The following is a 26,340-nucleotide window of genomic DNA, read 5'->3' on the forward strand; positions in this document are numbered from 1 at the left end:
ATTTTTTTCTATCAAGGGAATTTCATATAATTATCGTTTCTCCTCTACAAATGTATAAATATTATTTTCAAAAACAACATATATTTTTTTAGAAACTTGAAAACTTAATGTGTTCAAGAGAAATGTGTTATAAATGGGTAGTCCAGTCAACAATACAAAAATATGCAACCCAACGTCGCTGTCAGATAACCAAAGCGTCAGTATTATTATTTTTTTCTTGATACTCAATTTGAAATATATTTTATAATTATCCCTAAACGTCATAAAATAACGTGTATCCTGTACTTCTACACAGACCATGTACCTAAGTGAGGTTAATTCTTACCATAACCAGTTCATATGATGCAGTATAATTGTTATTATGTTCGTGTATAAATCAGTGTACAAGATATCAGAACGATGACGCCACGTACAACCTCTCGCTGGGACTAGTATAATCACTATTTTCATACATTTATAAGGTAGGCGACGCATTGCGCTATACGCATCATGACCATGACTTGGCCTATTTCAGCATATCGCCTGCCATACACTACCAATTGGAATGTATGGCGAGCGATATGCTGAAATAGCCCAAGTCACCAAAACATAGCGCGCTTATGTAGCGCGGTCTCTCACTGCCTTAATTGTTTTTTTTTTTTTAAATATTAATGGTATATTACTTTCCTAATATATCGGAACACATGTTCATGCACTTGCATTTGTCCTGATAATATATGATGAGGAAATGTGAAAATATTAGAATTTTTATGAACACGTACTCCGACATCGCGCAAACAAATTTGTGTTTTACTGAAAGTTTTTTTAGGAAACCTGTCGATTCATTCGTTAAAGGCCTGCAATCCCGTTTTTAACCGGATTTCGAATAATTTCAAGAAATTCTTAATAAATAAGTAATATTTTATATCAGTAAGTTTCTCTGTATCATAACGTTTTTCCATAAAGTTAATTTTTTTCTGTGCACTATCCAATCACTAAACAAATGATAATAGTTTTTATCGAGCTGTGTATGTATTATTTTTTTTAATGCGCTTAGCACCGATCAAAATGGTGAGATGCCAATGCAGGTATTATAATGGGTATTAGTAGTTATAATTATAGCCGGTAGAAGCTATACAACTGTACCTACATCCCGGAAACGATGATAATAACACATTGAATAATTAGATCACGTTTACACTATGGAGATTTCATTAATCATTGAACATTATAGGTTACCTACCTGTTAAAAAAGTGATAACATGCTAAGTTCCTGATAAAATATTAGTCATTCAGAATATATCGAGAACACGTGTCCTTTTCGGAATAGATATCATGACGGCATGCTAAAATATAAGTATGTCAGTATCAATATGAGTATTTATAGGAACACGTGTTCCGCCGCCCGCATAAAACATTCGCTGTTGACTGATACTTTGTTAGGAACTCTTTCAATTCATTCGGTATTGGCCCGCAGTTCCATTTTCAACAGGAAAACGAATAATTTTACCAGATTTTTAATAAATTAACAGTATTTCATATCAGTAAGTTTTCTCCGTGCAATAATCATCACCACATCTTTGATCTGTGTTTTTTCTCGCTTGAAATAAATTATTAACCATCGGATTAAATGCATTTTCATAGTGCATTTTGTTATTTTATCGTTTAGGTCCATATTTAGCCATTTAACATAAGTATGAAGAGGAAATTCATATTTGATTACTTTGGCTGTACGACTAATTACAAAGTGATGAAATATAAACTGTCGATTTCCCGAAAATAAATAAATAAATGTGTTGTTAGATTATAGATGGTTGACACTGTTGTCCCAGTTACTCTTTTGAGGAATCGGTTCTATCACTTCAACAATTTGCTATTAGTGCATACATCCGATTTCTAATAATTAGGTACAAGCATGCGAATATGAAATTAGTTCATAGTACTTAGACACGCACATTTCGAGTGGCATTATTTTTTAGCAGACATAACTTATTCACGTTAAGTATACCTATATACCCCTCCCAAAATTTCAGCGAAGAGAAAATTTTGCGAATTCCTTCTTGAGAATTTCTTCTGAGAATTTATTTTCAATATGTTGTTGTCGGAACTCGTGTTCCGACAATCGTGATAGTAAATTCGTAATTTACACAAGATTATGAGGAAACCTATTAATTCATTCGTTAAAGGCCTGCAATCCCATTTTAACCAAATTATCAACAATTTGAAGAGATTCTCAATAAGTTAGCTAACACTCATTTTTCTCCGTGTAATTCGCACAGTGTAGGTAGCACATAGACGAGAAGTGCTCAGAAGCTGTTTCGTGATAAAATTCTCTCAAGGTTGATTTGAATGTTTCAGCGCATAATGTTTTGTGACTGTTATAGGATTTTACATAAAACGAATAATCAAAAAGGTTTGCTAGCTTTGCATAGATAAAATAAAGAATAAATAACCGTGGTATTTCGGAGTAACATCCATAAGGCGTTCTAAATGCACATGCATACAACACCGCAATTAAAATAATGCTTAAGGCGATGCCATACGTAGTAATGCAAAATCATGTGTTTTTGGTTTAAAAATTTGGTCGCCTAGAAATGTTTCAGATGCTTTAATTAAATACTGCGAGTAGAATACATCTTGGCCTTTGAAATAATCGAGTATTTTTAAGATAAGTCTTTTTATAAGCCCAGAAAATAATAATGTATAAGGGCCTATGAAAACTGCTTTAAAGATCAAAATCTCCTACTTACGAACCCATTTTCGGTTATGGTTTTATTGAATAATGTGGCGAATCAAGTTATTTATAAAATGATCGAAAAACATTTAAATATTTTTGCCTGAAAATCCACAAAATAAAATAAAAGCACTTATTGGCAATGTTTTTTTCTTGCATAAATCAAAACAGGTGGATGTTGTTAAGCGGGAATTTAAGCCTTATCGCCATCTACGAAAGGTGTGTTATTGATTGCGGCTCGATTCAAAATATTAAACGACGTAGTGCATCGCCTTAATCCGTTTCAATAAAACCACAAAAAAACGACATGTTTAAGTAAATGCCTAAGTAGCTACTTATACGTAATAAAGGCCCGTCAATCCTAAACCCAAGTGTTTTTTTGATTCATGCATTCTAATTAATCCGAGTTGTTGATTCACTTGGCCCCACAACTGGTGTTTACCCAAATTCGTCTAATCGCGTCATGTCGCATATTAGTTTATACTACATATTACTAACGTAGGAGTGAGTCGGTCTAATTCTACCGTTTTGGAGAAATTTCTTCCGCAATCAAACAGTACTGTTTAAATAATCAACATTCATCGACAATTGACGTGGTCAGGGCTTGGGAGCAAAATTACAGTTTTGAACGAGAATCGGATCCGCACCACAAAAATAATTTTACTGCTTTAAATGCATTTTTTAAATGAGGTGTTTAACTAATATACCTTCGTAATATAAACACTAACCAATTTATTATATTCCACATCTGGTTACTCTTCGGGCTGCATCCATAAACACCAATCGGTTACATTAAGAATACTTCTTGGACGTCCCCGACTTTTTCCACTATTCACTACTTATACTAAAATTTTACCGTTAAAAAACTACATTTCATCGACTCCGTATCTCATTCCGGTGCAGAGATATTGCGTTAAGTATTCCTTGGGCGTCCCCGACTTATTCTACCATTCAAACCACCATCTAAACACTCTTGGCACTAATAAGAACAAACTTTGAAATTTTGACTACTTTTCGAGTTTTGCAAGCGCAAACATACGCGGGCTACGTTTTGGTAATGCGTGTACTGTATATTGATTTCTGAATGAAGATTTAAAAAAAAATCTTGCTCCATAGTCCTAAACATGTCTGACAAAAAGAATACAATAATACTGAACAGTTGCTGTCTAAAATTCGAGCCATCTGTTTTTACTATTTATCTCGATTCTTTTAATAAATAGCAAAGCAACCTACTTATTACTGCTTCGTCAAAATTGTGTAGGTAATTCATGTCAGTCCCCTACTGCAATTCTATTACATGTTTCGTTTTTGTTGTACTTCAAAATGTAATTTATCTATTTTTAATACTTTTACCTGAAAACGACTAAAATCATTGCCCGGGTGTAGGGAGATAATCGCACCCAAATGAGAAACTGTGTCATTTCAAACTTCAATAACTGGGCTAAACTAAGGCTAAGAACAGACAGAGCGCAGCCATCTTACTCTCGTCTTAAAAGTTGCCTCCAAAATCACGAATAATCGATTTCTTGGCCTATATTTTATAATTTAAATGAATAGCAGTGCACTCATTGATATAATAAGACATGAGTCAGTGAGTGTAATAGATAATATTTGAAAAGCAGTGCACTCATTGATATAATAAGACATTAGTCAATGAGTGTACTAGATAATATTTTTATTTTTAAAAATATCATTCAGTTTGATTGGGTATTTTAGTCTCAAATCCAAAATTAACCTTTGAATGAAAAGGCCCTGAAAAATATACTTAGATTTTTCTAGTCCATCAAGCAGTACCTACTTAGGATTGTGGATAAGCAACTCTATGGTGGAAATTTTAAGATATATCATTCTTATTGACCGCCTTCATAATCCTTGATCTTTTGGCCAAGAAAGCATCTCGCGGCCTGCATAAGGTCATCTCTCGATAACTAAGTATTTTTTTTCAATCCTACGCACGTCTAAAACTGTTGAATGATTCTCATGGTACTGGTGTTCTGGTAAATTATTGAAGATATTCTTGCTTGTGTTATGATTTACTGGATGGATTTAAAAAAATATATTATTTACATTTTTACGCTTGATGTTTATGTTGCTTTCACTAAACGGTTTCGAAAACCTTTTCTGAAACTCAAATCAAATCGAATCCTCTTTAAAAAAATATTTGCCTGTACGCTTGAATCGAATTGGGTTGATTTTCCATATCACTACACTCGAGGCCACAAAAGTTAGGAACCATTATACTAGGATCGGACGGTTTCGAATAACGTTGTAAACTGTAAAGTAACTAAAGGTATTTTTTTAACATAGTAACGTGTTAGTTACTCTATTATCAGTAGGACACAAATCGGCGAGCGAGTTTCAAACATAAGTGACTCTTTTACGAAGAGATATTCAACAATATTTCATTAGAAGGCGCCGAAGCTTAATGTCAAAATTTTTGTTATTTGTTTTTGAGGTGTTATGCCGTGTAGCGCTAACTCCTTCTTTAGCCAACGTTTCGAACAACGTTACAGTGTCCATCATCAGGGCAGATGGTAGGACGCAACACGGCATAACACCCCAAAAACAAATAACCAAAATACTTTTGGCCGTGAAAATCTTAAATCTTAATATGAAATATTTTAGATTAGTCTTTACTACAAATCGGTTTACATTATGAATACCAAAATATATGCTTTGGATAAATTGAAGCTTTTCCTATCATTTGGTTTGAGTAGAATAAAAATAAAATTAAAAATTACTTAATTAAAAAATAACCGTAAATAACTACTAAATGATTTGTTTTCATTAGAAATTTATGAACGCATATAAGAATCAATTTTTAAAATACAGTTTTGTGGCTAAGATTATTTGCGAAGGTTTCTCTCGATCAACTTTATTCTTTCATTTAAAATTATTCACAAAAGAAATAAAAAAGTACTTTTGCGCTTAAATCGTCCGTTTCTAGACTGCGTTTGCCAAGCGATTTTTATGCCTATTACCTATATTCATTGAGAAATAAAACATACCAAGAATATGAATACATATTTTTGACTTGTGTATTCTTCAAAAGTCAGTGATTGGTGCAGTGGGCTCTTCGGATGACGCGCGTCAAACTTTATTTTGTTGACATATCCTCATGAGAAATGCATTTTTGCGACTCGTTCTTGTGCTCGTCGAGCTCGGCTGTGGAACTTCCTACTCTGATACGAGTCTCATCTAGACCAAGTCTTACTAAAAAGACTCTCAACCCAGTATCCCCAACAATATGACTAGAACCTACATGTGGAGCTCATAAAAAAAATCTGCAGTACCTACACTAATCTAATTATTTTTACAACACAAACCTACTCGTGCTATCTAGAATTTGCCAAGAAATTTGCGTAGAAATTCTCCGCCGCATTTGAAGTAAAAATGTTCTCGGAAACTACAAAATCTGGAACATTTCTTACCAAAAAAACCAGAATTTGTATTTTTTTTATTTCTTTTTATTTAGGAAGCAAACAGTCCTACAGTAAAAAATTATAACAATAAACATTCATTTGTTCTAGACCAATTAAGTTCTATTGAGTTAAATGTTGATTTAGTATTTTTTACCCACACAACATATTAAATGGCAAAAAAATAAACATAATAGAGAAATACATAAAATTAAAAACAAATAGAAAAAATACAACTTTTCGCATAGCTATACTATTCACTACGGGTGATAATAATGTAATTTTCACAACAAAAAAATCGATAAAATAAAAGTATTTTAATTTATTAATTTATTAAGCAGAATTTTATATGATATTAAGTTATGGTTGAAAATGTCTACATCTCTAGAGGCATTGTGAGTTTCACAGATACGTACTATTACAGAGTTTTGCGCGTATTTGGATTTACAATGTGGTATTCTAAATAAATCGTTCGATCTGGTGTTTTGCTTGGGGCAACGAAATGTAATCCTTTCTAACACATATGATGAATAAACAAGGCAGTTCACGATTTTGTGTAAGAATAATGCATCAGAGATTTTTCTGCGTTTATATAAAGTGACAGGGACAAATCGATGGTCACTAAAACGATACGATAGGTGTTCCATAAATTTGTTCTGAATATTTTCAATGCGATCAATATATGTTTGATATTGAGGATTCCAAATTACTGAGGCGAATTCTAGTTGTGACCGTACATATGACATATATAACAGAATTAGGGTGTGTGCTACCGTAAAAGGCTTTGTAATGCGAATAATGAAACCAAATTGCTTATAAGCTTTTTTTAGAATATTTTCAATATGATCCCTAAATAACATTTTAGAATCTAGTATTACTCCAAGATCTCTTATTGTTTCTACTCATTGTAGGGGTACATGGTTTAGTTTGTAAGTATAATAAATTGAATGTTTTTTTCGTGTAAAAGTAATAACGTTACATTTATCTATGTTTAGATATAGTTGATTGTTTTTTGCAATATTCCTCAATTTTACCAAGGTCTTCTTGTAATTGGTCGCAATCATCTATGGAGCTAATACATTTATATAATTTCATGTCATCAGCGTAAAATAGGAAACAAGAATTACTAATAACACGATTCATGTCGTTTATTTATAAAATAAACAAGAGAGGCCCTAGTATATATAGTTATACATAGTTATATTAGCACACATTATGTAACTATCGTAAAAATAACATAAATACTGTTTTGAGACATTAAAATAAAATAAACAGATAACAGGAAAAGCTTAGAACTAAGTGGTGAACAGTAAATTCACTATGAATTATATTTATTTTTATATATTATTGGACAAGACAATTTCAGTACCAGCGAGCTGTTTGTGGTGAAGCTATAAATTTAAATATAAAAATTTAAATCTAAAAATTTTATAATTTAAATATTTTGCGAACACAATTCGAATCGCATTGAAATTGTAGTGGATTGTACTAGATAACCCAAAATCTCATTTTTAGACGATTCCGCCTCCGTTGATAACAAAAATAAATAATGACGTCTTCATCACTTTATTCTAAATACATTTTTAAGGTAATATGACAGTTACAGCAGAAGGGTTTTTCTTCATTGTATGGTTAAACAATCTGAGATAATTACTGAAATCGTAAACTTGAGTTGCGCCGTGAGAGAGGCTTGATCGCCAACTAGTCGGAAACCTGAAGTTGTAAACTAGTTTTAGTTTTGTTTCAGTTTTCCCGTGAGCGTAGGAGCGTAGCCTTGCGGGAATAATTATAATTTGTGACATGTAACCTTTTAAAGCAACAGCTTGACTTCTATTTTTAACATATGAAGAGAACCATCTCAGAAGATTTCCACATATACCTATCTTCGAGAGCTTGTTTTCGTGATTTACTTTATCAAAAGCCTTAGAAAAATCTGTGTAGATGGAATCTACCTGTTTTCCATTATTCATAGAGTTAAGAACAAAATCAGTAAACTGTCCTAGGTTCGAATCAACAGATCTGCCTTGAAAAAAAACAGAGAACCATCTCAGAAGATTTCCACATATACCAATCTTCGAGAGCTTGTTTTCGTGATTTACTTTGTCAAAAGCCTTAGAAAAATCTGTGTAGATGGAATCTACCTGTTTCCCATATTCATAGAGTTAAGAACAAAATCAGTAAACTGTCCTAGGTTCGAATCAACAGATCTGCATTGAAAAAAACCATTATGATAGGTGCTAATAATAGTATTTTTGCATGAGTCAAAAAGTTGGTTACACACGATTTTTTCCAAGATTTTACTTAAGATACATAGTTTAGAGATAGTTCTATAATTTTCAATGTTGTGTTTGTCCCCTTTTTTAAAAACAGGTGAAACAAAAGCTTGTTTCCAAATGGTAGGAAATACACCTTCTTTAAAAGATTTTTGGAATAGTAGTGTTACAGGAGTAACTAGTGTTTCAGCACAATTAACAATAAAAATTGGGTGTAACTTATCACAACAGGCACTCTTTTTTGTGTCCACATTTTTGAGATGTTTTAACACTAATGGTGCGGTTATATCAATATACATTACATCTATATACATCTAATATACCTACAACTTAATTAATACGATGGGAGAGGTTGCCATTGATGTATTATATTTAGATGAGACGTGAAGTGAAAAATTGGTTCCAATTTTGTCTGTCCAATTAGTCTGATTTGGCCGCCAACTACGAAATTCAGTCTACTCGCAGTTCACACCGATTATTGTTAGTGAAACACGTTTCGACGTGATGTTAGTAAAAATCATAACGCAATGTCGTCTCTAATCATTGTGTCTATTGTAGTTGTGGATATTTTAAATATGTCATCTGAAATCCTCAATGCCTTAGTAACATTTCACTATGATATTTTGCAATGGTGAGAGTGGGTTGCAAAACGCCGGCACTAATTTTATCAAAGCAATTCGATAATTGGAACCAAAGTGCTATTGAATGGAGGTACACCCACCCACCTCAGTTCAAGCTGACTCGGGTCAAGTGAATAGAAAATATGTACTGTCAAATTTAAGTTTGTTTTTTACCGATATTGTATCTCTATACCTATATATTATACCAACATCATATTATGTAGGTGTGTATATTTAGGTATTAGGTATAAGGAATTCCAGTCATTTTTTATTTTTATGAATGTTAACCTTGGTGACCGGATAACTCATCAAAATGACAATTCAACACACCTTTAAAAAGCTATAAAAAGTCATGAAAAGTGATTAAACAAAAAATAAGTTAAATAGGTTATTTAGGTTAGGTTTATGTTATTTTTTCATCGCTTTTAATGACTTTATATCACTTTTTAAAGGTGTTGTTTATAAATTAAATTAAATAAATTTAATTGTCATTATGTTGCGTTATCATGGAACCGATCACCTTCTAACTAAAATACCATTATGTTTTTTAAATGTCGATTTAAATGGTTAAAATAATAACAAAATATTACAAGCAATAATTTGTTACCCTTTGTGCTTTGCATAAAAACTTTGTCTAGTAAACATAAGTTTACCTTTTTATTCAATTCCCTATATAAAAAAAGGTTGATCGCAATATTCACTTTGTACAGGGGAGCGTGAACAATATTCATCCATCCAATCACTCAAATACATAAGATATATCCAGATTGGCAACGGTAAATAATCAGCACCATAAACTATCACTTGCACCATGAACAATATTCACAGCCAGCTCTCAAGAGAGTAGAATTTTGAATACAGAATAATACATTGTAATTTTAAAAAAACTGTCTTGCGACAACAATATCCAGTCCCAAATCATGGTTCGAAAAATTGACCAAAAAACTGGACTGGCAGTTCCATCTCTCGTTAAACAACATCATCCAAATAAATCCTGCTGTTTAAATGAACCCAGGTAAATGGACTTCATTGACACGTCCCTATAGCAGAGCTGAATCTATACCAAGACGACCAGAGATGTCGGTTCTATCCAGTATATTAAAAAAATGAAATTTAAAATGTTGTAATACAAAAAATACATTAATTAATTAAACATCATCCTACTACAAGAAGTCTACAGCGCTTCTCCACCTTTAATAAAAAAATTAAGATGAAAATCATTTTCAAAGCCCGCCATAACGATCGAAATATGACGGGGTACGTGACGTCATACGTACCTCGATTTGTCGGTTAACAGTAGGATCAATCCCACTCCTTTGTTGTTGTAGCGTTTGTTGATCTTGATTTTCACTCAAGTTCGTAATTGACATAATAAATTTTCAAACTGAGACTTTTCGTGTGAATACCGCACAAGAGTTGACATTTCTCCCAACTCTCTGGAGCCAGTGAGACCATACTAATATTATAAATTCAACTAGGTAAACAGTAAAAAAAATCATTTTATGGATTTTTACTAAAATAAAAACACATGTTTCGTGTGTTATTTTGATTAGCATTAATGGCCAAAACATAAACAAAAAAACTGTACATAAGAAATTTTGTCTAATTGTAGGTATGAAACAATGGACATAGATTGTTAAGCTAAACGTGTCCAGAGTCCAGATCACACTAAACTTATTCCTTTTTATCTGTTCTGAGAGAAAGAACGTTTTATCAAATGAACGGTAAACTTTAATGATTTGATAGAAATATCGATTTTTATAACGATTTGTGTCTTGCAATCACTAGCCTTTGTCATTAATTAATGTTGTAAGTGTTGCTAATAGCGCAAGAGTCGTGACGTGTAGGCACGGGAATATGTTCTAGGTTAGTGCCAACAAAATTGAGACGTTTCATGTGTGTGTTTGGAAAGGGCGGACACTTTAGCATTTTGAAAATCCAATATGCCCATTGGCTAGAAGTCGTAAATTTACGAAAAAACTTACAAATCTAATAGCCCAGCTACACTACTCGCGAAGTTGATCGAAGTTGACCGAATACGATAATGTGGGCACGAACTTCGCTTCGCTTCGGGCAACTTCGCTTCGCTTCGCCCGACTTCCGATTGTTGTCGGTAAATGCGCCTGAGTCAAAGGACTCAAAGCGTCACGGCATAAATAAACCAATCACTGACTGGTTGGACTGAGTTACTCGCGAAGTTGCACGAGTGTATGGGCACGCACTTCGAACTTCGGCTAACTTCGTCGAGGACTTCGTCGAAGCGTCGAAGCGAGTAGTGTAGCGGCCGCTTAAAGCTAGCCTAAGCGAAGGCGTGCAATAGTATTGGTTAACAAAATCGGCCACATACGGTTACACAGTAAAAAATACTTGACAGCATATTATCTCCTCATATTCTAATATCTTTGGTTGCAACGGTTGGGTAGGTACTGCTACGACCCTCGGTTGAGGCGCAGTAAATAAAAACTTAACTCTGTACGGCGAGCGGTTGTCGAGAAGTTCTCTTCGTGGTCGATGTATAATTTAGAGATCTGGACACTGAGGATGTGTATGTAAGATCTGCAGGTGTAAGTGTGTAAGTATCTTGGAGTGATACAAGTTCCAGTGTGTAAGTATCTTGAGGTGAATATATGGATTCCACACAATAACAACTTTATAGATTTAGTTGAATTACTTTATTTAGATAGAAGTACACTTATTTACTTAATTAAATGATAAGTACATTAATTAAATGACAATGACAATAATGCGTAGAGGTGCAGCGTGTAAGCAGCACAAGTGATGTTAATTGTGAACATAGGGGAACAGCTTGTTCCTGTTTATATAGTATTCCACGTCTCTGGGACCGTGAGAGCATTGTGGGCTTTAATCCCTAAGATGCAAAAAAGGGTCATGTGACTAATTTGAATATTGCATCATTGATTGGTTTCCCAAAATAATAGGGTTCCTTTTAAAAGTGCCGAAGAAATGAATGTTTGCCATTATAGCTTACTTTTGGGGCACCGGCTAGGATTAACAGTAATATTAAGATGTAGAAGGAAATAAAGGTTGACTTTAATTACTTAGATTTATAGCATAGGCTGGGATTATAACATATCTCCCCCCTTAAAATGAAAGCAACGGTTTTTTAAGTTTAGTTGCTGTAATTATACTTCAAATTATTTTCACTTGAAGATAGTTCTTGAAGAGGTACATCTTCGTTTTCCAGATTTGTTAAATTTCTGAATGTCATACTTGGTTGGATCCTTGTAGTGGATCGTCTAGGATTGTTACATTGATTATATATCCTGACACAACATTTATTATCGTCGTCATTATTTAAAAAGTAAGAATTAATTATTCTAAAGAATTTACAACATTTCAATAGTTTGTAAACAATAAAAATAGTTAGCATAGCAGATAACGTATAGATAACAATTTGAAATTTTGTTGAATGTTTAATAATGAGTGGCTTTGAATTATATGATTTAAGATCGTCATTGAATTGATCGATTTTATGAGATGCCAAATTAATGTCATCGTGTTGCAAGTTAATTAAGTTTATCGGTTCAAGTTCATTTAAGGTTTCATTATATTTTTTCATATTACAGCAATTGTCGTCGACAATGTTTAAAGTTGGAATAGGGTTAACATATTCTGTGATGAGATTACTTTTTGCAATTAATTGTGTGAGACCTGCATAGGCTCTACAACTTGAATTTAAAGTTAATATTCCGGTATGGAATAGTTTGATATCAAAAATATTATTTCTATCTTTACAGTCGATAGTTACTTTAGAAGGATGAGAATAAGTAAAAATCCATTTATTATTTTTTTATAGGCTGCCATAAGATTATGTTGCCTTTGATGATCCTACTAAAACATTCATTAGGTATTTCATTAATATAAGCAGACAGTAAAATTGTCTCGCATATTGGATCGGAGAGAGTGGATAACACATCTAGATCCTTACATACAAAATTTTCATTGGTAATAGTTTTACAATTATTCTTAAAATTATCAAGGTACACATAAAAAGATTTGTCCTTTGTGATTGCTAAATATTTATGGTTAGGAATAATTAAGGAGAAGGTATTAGGGATATCAATATTTGGAACAGGTAGAGGAACTACATGAAATAGGTTGTATTCCTGCGAAGTTACTAAAGGTATTTTTGTTATGAAGATGAGTTTATCATCAATATAATAGGCAATTAAATCTGATATATCGATTAAAGAATGAATATTTTCGAGTTTTAAACTTAAGGGGAATTCTTTTCCGCTTGGTAAATGTTTAATATTAGAGTTTAGTTCGAAGTAAAGTTGTTGAGGAGTAATTATGTCTGGATGTAAAATTCCTTGTTTAGAAAATAAAATAGCATTGATTAAGGAATCAATTTGTTCATAAAAGTATTCGGTTGTTTCGAATAAAGAGCTTGTTTGCGAGATAAGTATATTTTTAATTTCTTGCATATTCATTTTATCGTGGTCTTCCTTAAAATAGTTATTTATTTTTATAATATTTTTATTCATAGTATATTCGTCATAGTTAAGTTTAGTAAGGGTAGAATTGAAATTTATGAGAGTCAATTTAGTGACTTGTAATTGTTCTTTCATCAGATTATAAATATGTTTGTCATCTGACATGACGCGTTCAATCGCATCATCATAATATTGCGCATCTTCGGAGTCGAGGGTTCCGAAAACAGCTTTAAATATTTTTCCAACACCATCGATTAAACCGCGTTTTGTGCGTTGGTTAGAAACGAGGTGTGTAATTGATTCATATTTAGTTTTAATTTTTTTAATAGTATTAAAAACAGGTTTTAAAAGATCTTTGCAATTGTCGTTAGGTACGTATGATAAATATTTGGAACATGTGCTTTAAGTTAAAGCATAATTATCTTCTAAAATTCGTATTTGTCTAGGGAAGGTACTAATATTTAAGTAGGTAATAACTTTCCAATCATCATTATAAACTTTTAATTTTCCAATTTGATCGAAGAAGAGTCCATTTCCAGTGGTTATTGGTTGGACGTCTTGGGAAAGAATTAAAATAGTCTTGAAGGACCTGGAACAGGAGAGAAAGCGCGATATGGCTTAATTCTGTTAACATGGAATCTTTTTAATGAATTATTTTCCATTCTTATGGTAACATTATGATTATTATGAACCTGTACAATCTTGTACGGTCCTTTCCAATTAGGAATAAGTTTCTTGCTTAATGATTTGGGTTTATTAGTATTTTTTATTAATATTAAGTCGTTAATTTTATAAATATTATTCGATACATTTCTATCGTAATATTTTTTGGATGTCTCTTTGGCATGTCCGATTCTTTCACGGGCAAGTGATCTGGTAATGGCGAATTTATACTTTAATTGGTTAAGATAACTTTCGTAAGTTGGGTTTGAATCTGGGTTTTCTAAAGAGCTTGGTAAAATAGGTTTATGTCCAAAGACAAGTTCGTAAGGAGTGAATTTAGTTGTACAGTGAGTACTTGTATTATATGAAAACATAGCTAGAGGGATATAGTCGTCCCAATTTGTTTGGTCGCTATCTATATAATGAGTAAGATAATCCTTTAAAGTAGAATGAGAGCGTTCTAGTGCTCCATTTGTTTGTGGGTGATAAACAGTAGTTTTCAAATGTTTTATTTTAAATAGGTTGGTAAGATGTTTCATTAAATTACTTGTAAATTGAACACCTTGATCTGTGAGGATTGACTTAGGTATTCCATAGTGAGAAAAGAATTTAACGAGGCAATCAGCTACAGTTTCTGTTTCCGTAGAGTTAACTGCATAAGCTTGAGAAAACTTTGTAAGATCGTCTTGAAATGTGACGATGTATTTATTATTATTGACAGTTTCATTAAGTGGTCCGACTATGTCGACCGCAATTCTTTCAAAAGCTTCCGTGGAAGTGGTAGTGATTTCTATTGGAGCTTTATATGCTCTTCTGTCAGTTTTATTTTTCTGACAGTGGATACAATTTTTCACATAATTTTCTATATCATCTTTCATTTTTTCCCATCGGTATCTTTCTTTGATCCGACTGTAGGTTCTGAAGAAACCTGGATGTCCGGCCATAGGGCTATCGTGACATTCTTTTAATATTACGGGAATTTGAGAAGTTGAAGGGTTAATGATTTTATTGTGATTAATATTGATTTTAATCTTTAAGTTCCTAAAAAGATATTGAATAATTTCCTTTATTTTTATAAAAGGAATGGAATCAAATGAGTTTTGGAAGTTCGGTAACGTAATTTCAGTTACACGTTTTTCAATGAGTTTAGATCGTAAATTTTTAAGTGTTAGGAAAATATCTTTAGGAGTTGCTTTGTCGAAGTAATGAGTTTTGGTAAAGCAATGAAAGTAAGTTTTCTTATTATCTGTTGATTTTGATTCATGAATACCATATACATTTTTTGGTATTTCTAAAAGTTCGTCAGTGTCTGAACAATTGGATAATATTTCAGCACAGAAAGGGTTTTGATCATCTAGATCGATAGAAGTTGGGTATGCCATATATTTTGACATATTATTTATAAAGAATGAATCATGTTCATTAAAACTAAAAATAGTTGGTTCATTTTTATTAGAATAAAATTTCACGTAATTTTCATAAGTATCATTATTTATATTATTTTCTAAAGGTATTGGTGATAGAGTATCATCTATTTCTAAATTATTTGTATGTAAATTATTAAGATAAGTTTCTAAATCATCGACATTTATTTCGTCGAGACATGGTTCGTTTAAAAGATCAATGATATCTTGAGAAGGTGAATTTTCATCTTCTGTTACAATGTTTATTGGAATACGAGACAAACAATCGGCATTAGAATTTATTCTGCCTGGTTTGTATTCTATTTCGTATTCGTATTCTTCGAGTTTTAATCGCCAACGTAACAATTTGCTACTGGGATTGGTAACATTCATTAACCATTTTAATGGTCTATGATCAGTGTAAATTTTAAATTTTCTTCCGAAAAGGTAAGGACGGAAATGTCCTACAGCCCAAACAATGGCTAAAAGTTCTTTTTCAGAGGTACTATAATTACCTTCTGCTTTATTTAAAGTTCTGGACGCATAAGATATTGGTAAATCTTCTCCAACTTTTCCTTGGCTCAAAATTGCACCTATTGCATAATTTGAGGCGTCAGTAGTTAAAACGAAATCTCTAGTGAAATCTGGATATTGTAATATAGGATAAGAAGTTAATTTTTCTTTCAATGTATCGAAAGCATTTTGCTGTTCGTTTTTCCAGTCAAATTTAATATCTTTCTTTAGAAGAAAAGTTAAGGGTTTCGTAATTTTACTGAAGTTTTCAATAAATCTTCGGTAATAACCAGCTAGACCTAAGAATGATTTAATTTCTTTAGGATTCCTGGGAATAGGAAATTCAGAGACTGCTTTGATTTTGTCGGGGTTAGGAGTAACACCGTCGTTTGAAATTAAATGACCTAGATAAGTTACTTCTTTTCGCATGAAATGACACTTATCTGGTTGAATCTTCAGATTATTATCGGCAAGTCTTTGAAATATAGCTGTGAGTTTTTTAGAGTGATCTTCTATAGAATTTGCGTATATGACAATGTCATCTAAATAGACGAAACAATATAATCCTTGTAAGCCGATTAATGCGTTATTCATTAACCGTTGAAATGTTGCTGGAGCAGTCTTAAGACCGAAAGGCATACGTGTATATTCAAAATGTCCATTGGGAGTAGAAAAAGCAGTTTTTGGAATATCATCTTCGTGCATAGGAATTTGATGAAATCCGCTAACAAGATCTAGTGTTGTGAAGTATCTACAATGACCTAATTGATCTAAGATATCTACAATGTGAGGTAATGGAAAGGCGTCTCCGACAGACACGTCGTTGAGTTTCCTATAGTCTACGACTATTCTCCATTTAGGTTTTCCTGAGGAGTCATTTTTCTTTGGTACAACCCATATAGGAGCTGACCATGGTGAAACACTAGGTTGAATAATACCATCTTCTAACATTTTATCTATTTGTTTATTTACTTCTTCTTTATGTACTTCAGGGTATCTATAATTTTTCGTATGTATTGGACTTTGAGTATTTGTTATAATTCGATGTTTAATAGCATCGGTTGCTGTAAGTTTGTCGCCTTCGAGATAAAATATAGAATTATAATTGTCGCAAATATCTAATAAGGAATTAATTTCTTCCGAATTTAAGTGATCTATACAAATTTGATCACGAATTAATTTTTTACGTTTTTTACCATCATTATTAGAATTTTGATTAAAATGGTAAACATTTTCTGGGATAGGTTTTAAGTAAATTTTCATTATATTAATGTCAACATATTCGTCTGTTGAATTCAAAATAGTACAATACGATTTATTATTCGCATCTACTTTAGTTATAGCATTTGCTAAATATACACCTTCAATAGGTATTTTTACGTCGATAATCCCTTCTTTGATTTCAGGGTTTAAAATATCGATTTTAATAAGAGTTTCTGATCTAGGGGATAAGGTAAATATAGGAGTCAAATGCTCATTAGGATCAGAAATATGTAACTTTAAAGAGTAATCGTTAATACGTATTACGTTATTTTTATAATCAATTTTCGCATTTTTGTTTTCGAAAAAGTCGTTCCCTAAAATTCCGTCATAACCAAGGTTTAAAAAGTCACTATCCACCGCGTGGAGATCATGAATAATAGTTTCATTGCCGAAACTTAATTTAATTTGAACGATTCCAATAGATTCAATCGATTTTTTCGATCTACTTATGCCATTAATCTCTATAATTTTGCCCGAATTTACGGAAGTACCTTCGCCAAGACAGTGAGTCTTGATGAGGGATACGGCTGCTCCTGTGTCGACAAGAAAATGTCTTTTAAAAATAATACCATTTGTAGGTATTTGAAGAACCACATGACGCAACGTATCTGAATGAGATGGCGAATAATTTATATAATTTTTATTAGATGTTAACATGGAACGTTTGAATACTCTTGAGCCTAGCTCGCGACTTACAGTAGATCGGCTCGAGATTCTACTGCAGATCTGGAGTTTAAATGATTTACCTTTGAATCATTTTTCCTTGGTAGGGAAGACGAATTAAGAGTTGCAGAGTTGTTGGGATTTGGATTTTCATTTTTATATTTTAATACTCTGCACTCATCTATTATGTGACCAGGTTTTTTACAGTACCTGCACATTTTATTATTATAATTTTGTCCCGAATTTGGACTAAAATTTTTATTATAGTTATTATTATAACTTGATCCCGAATTTGGGTTATAAGATTTATTAAAATTATTATTATTATTTTTTACGAACATAACTTTACGTGTATTAAAGTTCGAATTATTGCTTTGATTTTTATTTTTATAACAATTGAAATTGTTATGTCCCGATTTACCGCAAATCGTACATGATTTATTATTAGTTTTAGAGGAATTTAGTAATTTATTTATTCTCTCTTCCTCTAGTGATATTGTAAAAGCTTCATTGAGGTCTTTCGGATTGCGCGATCTCAAAATTGTAGCTATGGAAGGGTTAGTTCCATACATAAATGTTTGCATACCGAGTTCTTGGATGCTGGCTGTTCTGCCTAACATTTCTGCGGGATTATTATTATTTTGATTAATTGAGACTAAGAGGTTTTTTATGCAATTTTCTATCCGTAAAATATATTGAGAAACGTTCTCATTGTGAAATTGTTTGCAATTTTGCAATTCCAATAGTAGGTGTGCGTAATGTTTGCGTTCACCGAATGATCTTTTTAATAGATCTTTTAATTCTGACCAATTATTGAGAACGTGATTGGCACAGATGACTTCTGCTTGGCCTTCTAATGAAGTTAATATATATGAAAGGAGCGTATTCTGTTGATTAGGCTGAGCTAGTACTACAGCACGGTCGCAATTAGTTAAGAAGGCACAGAGTTTATCTCTGTTTCCATCGTAAGATTTAATAAATTTAAATAAAACAGGTAATGGTAAAGTCATTTCCTGGGATTCCTGAGAGGACGAAGTAGGTATATCGTTCATTTTGAGAAGTATTTATTATTATTAAAGAAATTAACTGAATTTAACGCGAATTAATTTAAGAGGTTTTTATTAAATTTTAATTATTTTACGAAATTTATTATTACGCGTTGAAGAAAGAAAAAGAAATACAAGAGTTTCACTAATACACGGTTCACGGTGTATAAGCGAGAAGAAATGCATTAATTGTCAATAAGGGAATTGGGAAAATACAGTGTAAAAATTTCTACAGGACAAAAATTTTTATGGACTTACAGTAGAAGAAGGACGAGTCGCCAGTTCATACTGCTTGTAGAAGTGAAGGTCTCGATGCTCGTGGTTTAGAGTTGACAGGATTGGATTCTTGGCTGCTTGAAGAACTGAAGTTCACCGTAGATGTTGTCTCCGCGATCTACGTTGTTGCCGTTTTCTTCTCTTCTCCAGGGTCACGTCGATGAGTTAGGTTGATTTCAGGGAGAGCCGTCCCTGCCTTCGAAAAGGGTTTCTCCGAGGAGAGTATCTGCCAGACTTGTCGTCGTTGTTCCGGTGAAGTGATGAGGTAGGAGTCTTCCGTCGTCACAAAAGATCCTTTGGGAATGTCTTTGCAATCCCACTTCTGACACCAATTTGCTACGACCCTCGGTTGAGGCGCAGTAAATAAAAACTTAACTCTGTACGGCGAGCGGTTGTCGAGAAGTTCTCTTCGTGGTCGATGTATAATTTAGAGATCTGGACACTGATGATGTGTATGTAAGATCTGCAGGTGTAAGTGTGTAAGTATCTTGGAGTGATACAAGTTCCAGTGTGTAAGTATCTTGAGGTGAATATATGGATTCCACACAATAACAACTTTATAGATTTAGTTGAATTACTTTATTTAGATAGAAGTACACTTATTTACTTAATTAAATGATAAGTACATTAATTAAATGACAATGACAATAATGCGTAGAGGTGCAGCGTGTAAGCAGCACAAGTGATGTTAATTGTGAACATAGGGGAACAGCTTGTTCCTGTTTATATAGTATTCCACGTCTCTGGGACCGTGAGAGCATTGTGGGCTTTAATCCCTAAGATGCAAAAAAGGGTCATGTGACTAATTTGAATATTGCATCATTGATTGGTTTCCCAAAATAATAGGGTTCCTTTTAAAAGTGCCGAAGAAATGAATGTTTGCCATTATAGCTTACTTTTGGGGCACCGGCTAGGATTAACAGTAATATTAAGATGTAGAAGGAAATAAAGGTTGACTTTAATTACTTAGATTTATAGCATAGGCTGGGATTATAACAGTACCTTTGACCACGAAACTAAACACGGAGATCTCAAATTAGCATGTTTGATAAACAAATTACTATTGTCGGTTGCAGCATTGCTAAACTAAGGAATGTGAACACTAACCACGGACGATACTTATGTAAGTCATGAACAGCATTCACTAACTCTATAATTATTAATAATAATTTTTAATGGTTTGTAGTATATTAATAAATAATAATATTTATTATTTATTAATATGCTAGGAACCATTAAATACTGAAGTTTCTGATCTACTCAATTTAATTTTTGATTTTACCTAACCTAACCTGACAATCCTAGAGTTTCATCATATGTATTTTTGTATCGATTGAGTTAAAAAATATTATTCTGTCGAATAATTCCACAATCGGCCACTTTTATGGTGGCATTTTATTACTTTTTTAATTCATCCTAATACCCATCAATCTAATTTTCTCATAACAGAAGCAAAATTCATAATAAATAATAACTATTACACACCTATACAGACTGGTTTATTTGTTGTTTTTCATTTATCTCTCATTTCGTGTAATATGTTTCTGTAACCAATATTTTTGGGGTTTTGACTAAGGTCTTCAAAAATAGCTAATAAAACTGGATTTACAAAACTTTGTGTTTGGTCTTTTCCAATGTTATATTTTTATTGGATACTAGCCATACCCCGCCGCGCGATACTTTGGTTCAGTCTTTCTGTGCAGACAGAGAAACTACTGCTCATTGTTTGTCCAACAGATTGCGCTGTTTTTTTAAAGCACGTTTTTACCTGTCACAGTTGACACCTATATAATATACGTATATAAAAACACGCGTATTCAAATGCACGAACATTTACATTTTTATTTATATAGATAGATAGATTTTTTTTTAAAGAAAGACAAACACTCCCGGGTTACGAATAACCTGACAATATTTGAAAATCTCCTACTACCACCACAGTAAGCTGAAAATGTTGCTTGTGTTGTGATGGAGGACTTAGCCAGCCGAGGAATTGAGCACACTACGCCTGGGTGGGACCCAAACGCGATGTCAACTTGGCCACCGACCGGTCAATAGATTCAGATAGATGGATTAAGAAATCGACAGTTTACATTTAATCAGTTTGTACATAAGTATTATATAGCCAAAATAAAAGCAATTATGGATTTCCTCTTTGAGACTTTACCTCTACTACTAAATATCTAAAGATCAAGATCGTACATAAAAATGATTTAATTTAAATCGTTTCTTTAAAAATATGTTTATTGAGGTAGGTATACTGTCCATGTGTTTGTCCCCTAGGCTTTTGCACCCACGTAAATAAAATATACTCATAGTTCTGTAACTGTAGACCTCATGCAATGTTGATTATTCCTATTTGACAGCGTTTTTCAAAGTCGTGTTCTCCAGCGGAGTAAAAAGGTACTATCCAGCACGGCTACCATCTTGACAAGATTGACCGGATAAATTTACAGATAGACGAAATGTAAAGTTCTCGACTTAAAACTACGATCAGTCAATAATAAAATATTATGGAAATTTAGGCATCTACGTATGTACCCCATTCTGCCTTTTTATTACCTAATGCATAAATTAACGAAACATTTCAAAAACAAACAAAAAATGTTTGTCTAGTAGGTATCAGTTTTTTAAAGCGGTTTGGTGAGATCTATGCTATAATTATTTTGACCTCCCAAATTCGACCTTGCCAATTTAGTATTCAAGTCAGGCGTTGTATCAAACTCTCAGGTATAAAAACAAATGCTTTAAATTAAAACAAATCCATTAAAATTGTCTCCGCTTTATCTTTGTTTAGGAATGCAATATTGTTCTTCGCGTTTTCCGGACAAAGGCATTTCTACGTACCTGTCTATTATTGAGTTTATGCGGTCGGTTGACTTTTGTTTACGATTTAATTTAATTCGTGTTTTTTTTGCATAATATAAGCAAACAATGTGTTGTGCAATCATTTAACAAATAATTATCAGAACTTATTGTAAACCTGTAACCCAGATATTTTAATGCCTGCTGTATAGTAATCAATTTATTTATCCGACCCACTTCAATCTTCCGGAACGCAAGCGATATTATTATATTTATTTAAACAAAACAACGTTTTATTGAAGTCAAAGTATTTTCAATTCCAAGCTTTGATCCTTTGAATTTTCAATTGAAAACAATAATTACTCAGAAAAGAAGATAAATTATTTTGGTCTGGAGTTTCAGAATGTTTGCAGCAAAAACATTGTCACCGGTTTGGTATTTTTTTAACATTATCCTCACACGGGCGGTCCCAAGTAAAATAATTTCCCTTAGGGCCTATGTCACACGAGTTAAATGAGTAGGTATTGTTAATTTATTAAGAAACTCTTCAAATTATTGGTAATCTGGTTAAAGACTGCACTGCAGACCGTCTCCTGAGTCCTGATAGACTTATAGTAAATTCGTAATAATATCTGAACACGCGTTCATGCACCTGCGTTTGTCTTGATAATATAAAATGAAGAAATGCAAAAATGTTAGGATTTTTATGAACACGTGTTTCGACATCGTGACTCCATTGGTATTTTACTGCAATAATTAGAAGAAATTTTTAATAAATTAGCAATATTTTTTAACGGTAAGTTTTCTCCACGCATCTTTGGGGGTGATGTGTGGTGGGTCTTTTTGTGGAGAGGAAGTTCTGGGATGCAAAAAGGTATGAGGTTATGAATCTAGGGATCAGAACGTCCAGGAGTGACGGACGTATGAATGCATCCCTCCCGCTGCGGTACAAGACGATGGGTCGAGAGAGACCAGCTAGAGAAGTCAAAGGGTCTCTCCCAGCCGGCCTATCACCACGCGGCTGGGGGGCAGGCGCATCCACCGCCAAAACCTGAACCCACCTCCGAAACCTGAACCCACCTCAGCCGGCGAACCCGGCACCCCTGCTAAGTCACCAAACTTAGCGGATCAATTAGGGTAACCTATGGCAGAGGTGTTGGTTAACCAATAAATAGTACCCGGGGCGGTGGTACACGTACCCGCCTCCCAAATTGTCACTATCCCAAATCAGCACACAAAAATCCGAAGACTGAATAATTTGTGCACCTCGCATTTTCAGAAACGGGCCACTCGCAACGTATGAAATCTGGGAAGGTTATATTGTTTTTCAGAAAACTGGTTAGATACGAATACATTAATTAAAAAAAGTAGCTTTCCCTGAAGATGTGGATTGTTTATTTCTCCGAAACGGGGTGATATTTCCAGAACATCTTTTGGCCAGTTTTATTTACCTGTCACTGTTAATCCTAAAGGGAAAGAGAAATGGAGGTCACCCATAGACATATGAATATTAGTAGACCTGCCCTAAGTGATTAAAAGCGTATTATTCCCCACTCCCCATACCGGTTCCATTGGAGCCGGCTGGGCTCGCGTATGGCTTCCCGTGAATCTTGAGAATGTGACGTCATCATTCTTGTTCGAACTAGCGTCGAGCTATGGTCGAGGCATTTTATGAAATAACACGGCAAAATAGTGGCTTGTGATATGAAAACTTGTAAAAATAGATGTGAAAAGAGAATAAACCCAATTGTCGTATTACATTCCATATGTAAGCATCATTTTAAGCTTATTCACATCGTATAATATGAATCAGTTGTAGAAACATATACTATCACATCGAGATACATCTGGTCGAATGTAGCGATTCTCAAGTGTGCGCATCGTTGTTACTGGGAAGTAAATTATGAACACTTATAAAAGTGTCTTAACTAAATACGTAAACAAAATATTCGACTCTGAAAATAGAAGAAATTTTTTTTTGCCGAATTTGGACTTCGCAAATTGTTCATAACGTGGCGAGTAATTTGCGCTCCCATGTAAAAATGTCTATTCATTCAAAAGCAGATTATACTTTTAAGAACTAAATGGTGATATTATAATGCGAGATGCCTATATACTGTCAGATTGATTTATTGGCGAATCACAGTCAGCTTTACCCCCTTCGTTCTTCAACAGTTGATTTTACCCCTCACCTTTAATTTCTAGTCTATATATTCATATGTCTGTGAGGTCACCCAAAGTTGAGATGAGTTGACGACCTTTAGATAATTGTAAGCTGCTTTGGATTTTACCTTGAATTTTTACTGAACCAACATTTTTATGTTTCAGATCAGCAGTATGTGGTCTTCCCTTTTCCTGGGGCTGTTCCTGGTGCTATCCACCAACGCATTCTCAAGTAATTATTATAGTCACTTAGTTATAGCTTTTACAAATTGACAATCATGAAATGAAGTATTTTTTTTTTATTGCCGGTCTGTCAACATGTCTATAATTTTTACAATTTTATATGTATAGTATTAAAATAATACAAAATATGTGAGTATTTATCGAACGTAACAGAAGAAATATTTCGTTCAAAAATCGAGAAAAAATCATTTCTTCATGAAAAATACATATATGCCGAGTGGTGCGATAGTGAGCGAGAGTGGTACGGGGTTTCGTTCACCGTTAGTAGTAGCCAGCGGTCTGACGGCTGTAATGGACAAATCATGAATATTTACTTTATTGGTATTTTTTCAGAGCTAATACAAAATATTTTCCTTAGATCCATGTGTCCATATTGTCCATATGTACTACTGATAAAATGATTTACATTTAAAAAATAATGTAAGGTAATCATCAGATGATCATCCCCTTCAGGGAACCACCCCTCCAACAAGAGATCCTACCCTCTCTACATCAGTGAATATTAATAAATTAATGTAAAAATTAAAGTATTTTGGATAGTAATGCAATATGCCTATTATTTCTATATTTCATGAAAAGGGAGTACATATTTATTTCTTATTAAAGATTGCTGAATTGACTTGTTTAGGAAATTCTGTATATTTTGAATTTATTTAAGTCTGAGCTTACTTTGGTTTATAAAAGGTATTTTGTAATTTTCAGAGTATGGGCGCTCTTGCAAGGACATTGGCTGCCTCAACAGTGAGACCTGCATCCTGGTGGAGGATCCTTGCAGCTACGGGCGAGCCTCCGACTGCGGCACCTACCCCACCTGCAAGAAGAAGACTGCCGCTGATGGAGGTACATCTGCCATTCATTAATCATTCATTCTTTTTAAAATCTTCAAATTATAGAACCTATGTGATACATAGATAAGATACATGAATATGAATGAAATAGAGTTGTTTGGCGGTCTATCCTCTCTGCCCACCTGTGGGGAAATGGTGTGATGGTTAGTTGGTTGTATATAGATTCCCTAGAGAACTTTTTCCCACTCAGATGCTGATCAGCTTTCATTTGAGTCATCGACTTGCAAAACCCGCTCTGGGAATTTCTGCTGGTTCTGATGCGTTCACAAAAGTGCTTAAATTAATTTTAAAATGAATCAGAAATATTTTTCTCTAAATATCTGAAGAAGAATGTTGATATTTAGCATAAAAGATATTATTCTTTTTGTATTTAAAGTGTTCCAAACAGTTTTTTATGACATCTACAGATTTTCAAAAAAATCGGTCGAGGACTTATTTTTAATATTCAATGTTTATGAAGCTATACAATTCAACCAATCAGTCAGTACCATAGATAACAGAAACAAGGGAGATGGGCCAATTATTAGCAAGAATCCGTGCACACAAAAGTGACGCCAACATTGTTCACCCATCCTACTACAAATCCCCCCTCCGTACAGCGGATTTGTTTCTACCACCACACCAAACGCACAACTTGCGCTACGCTGCTATGTTTTGTTTGCTTTGTTTCTATTATATGGCAAGTATTTTTTGCCTGAATTGTGAGTTTTAAAAAGGAAATTAGTGTTATGCTCCTAACTAAAATCAGAACTATCGAGGTTGATTTTGTATCATGGAATCGTCATCTGTTCTGGCTTCCTGACACTTTTTATTGAGATTGTTATCGGAAGTTTGAGTACGATAACTTGCACAGGTAGCCAATTAAATTAGGTCTGTGGTATGAAAACCACAACAATGCACTTCGCAAAAGATAAACATAAACTGTAACATTTACGCTTTTAACACTATCAAACTTTATCAATAAACTACTGT

At 33.4% G+C, this 26,340-nt stretch overlaps 1 protein-coding gene across 1 annotated transcript in view; it reads left to right on the plus strand.

Annotated features, from left to right (window-relative positions):
* Nucleotides 1-26,340, plus strand: part of Mnr (Membrane-bound Notch regulator) — a 46,900-nt gene that overhangs the window by 13,952 nt on the left and 6,608 nt on the right. Inside the window, exons 2-3 of the mRNA XM_089638169.1 lie at nucleotides 24,443-24,509; nucleotides 25,223-25,360. Of these exons, the coding sequence (XP_089494295.1) occupies nucleotides 24,443-24,509; nucleotides 25,223-25,360 (205 nt within the window). The remainder of the gene's footprint in view (nucleotides 1-24,442; nucleotides 24,510-25,222; nucleotides 25,361-26,340) is intronic.

This window comes from Hesperophylax consimilis, chromosome 12, assembly GCF_061612785.1.
Source record: "Hesperophylax consimilis isolate HC1 chromosome 12, BYU_Hcon_1.0, whole genome shotgun sequence".
NCBI classification, from domain to species: domain Eukaryota; kingdom Metazoa; phylum Arthropoda; class Insecta; order Trichoptera; family Limnephilidae; genus Hesperophylax; species Hesperophylax consimilis.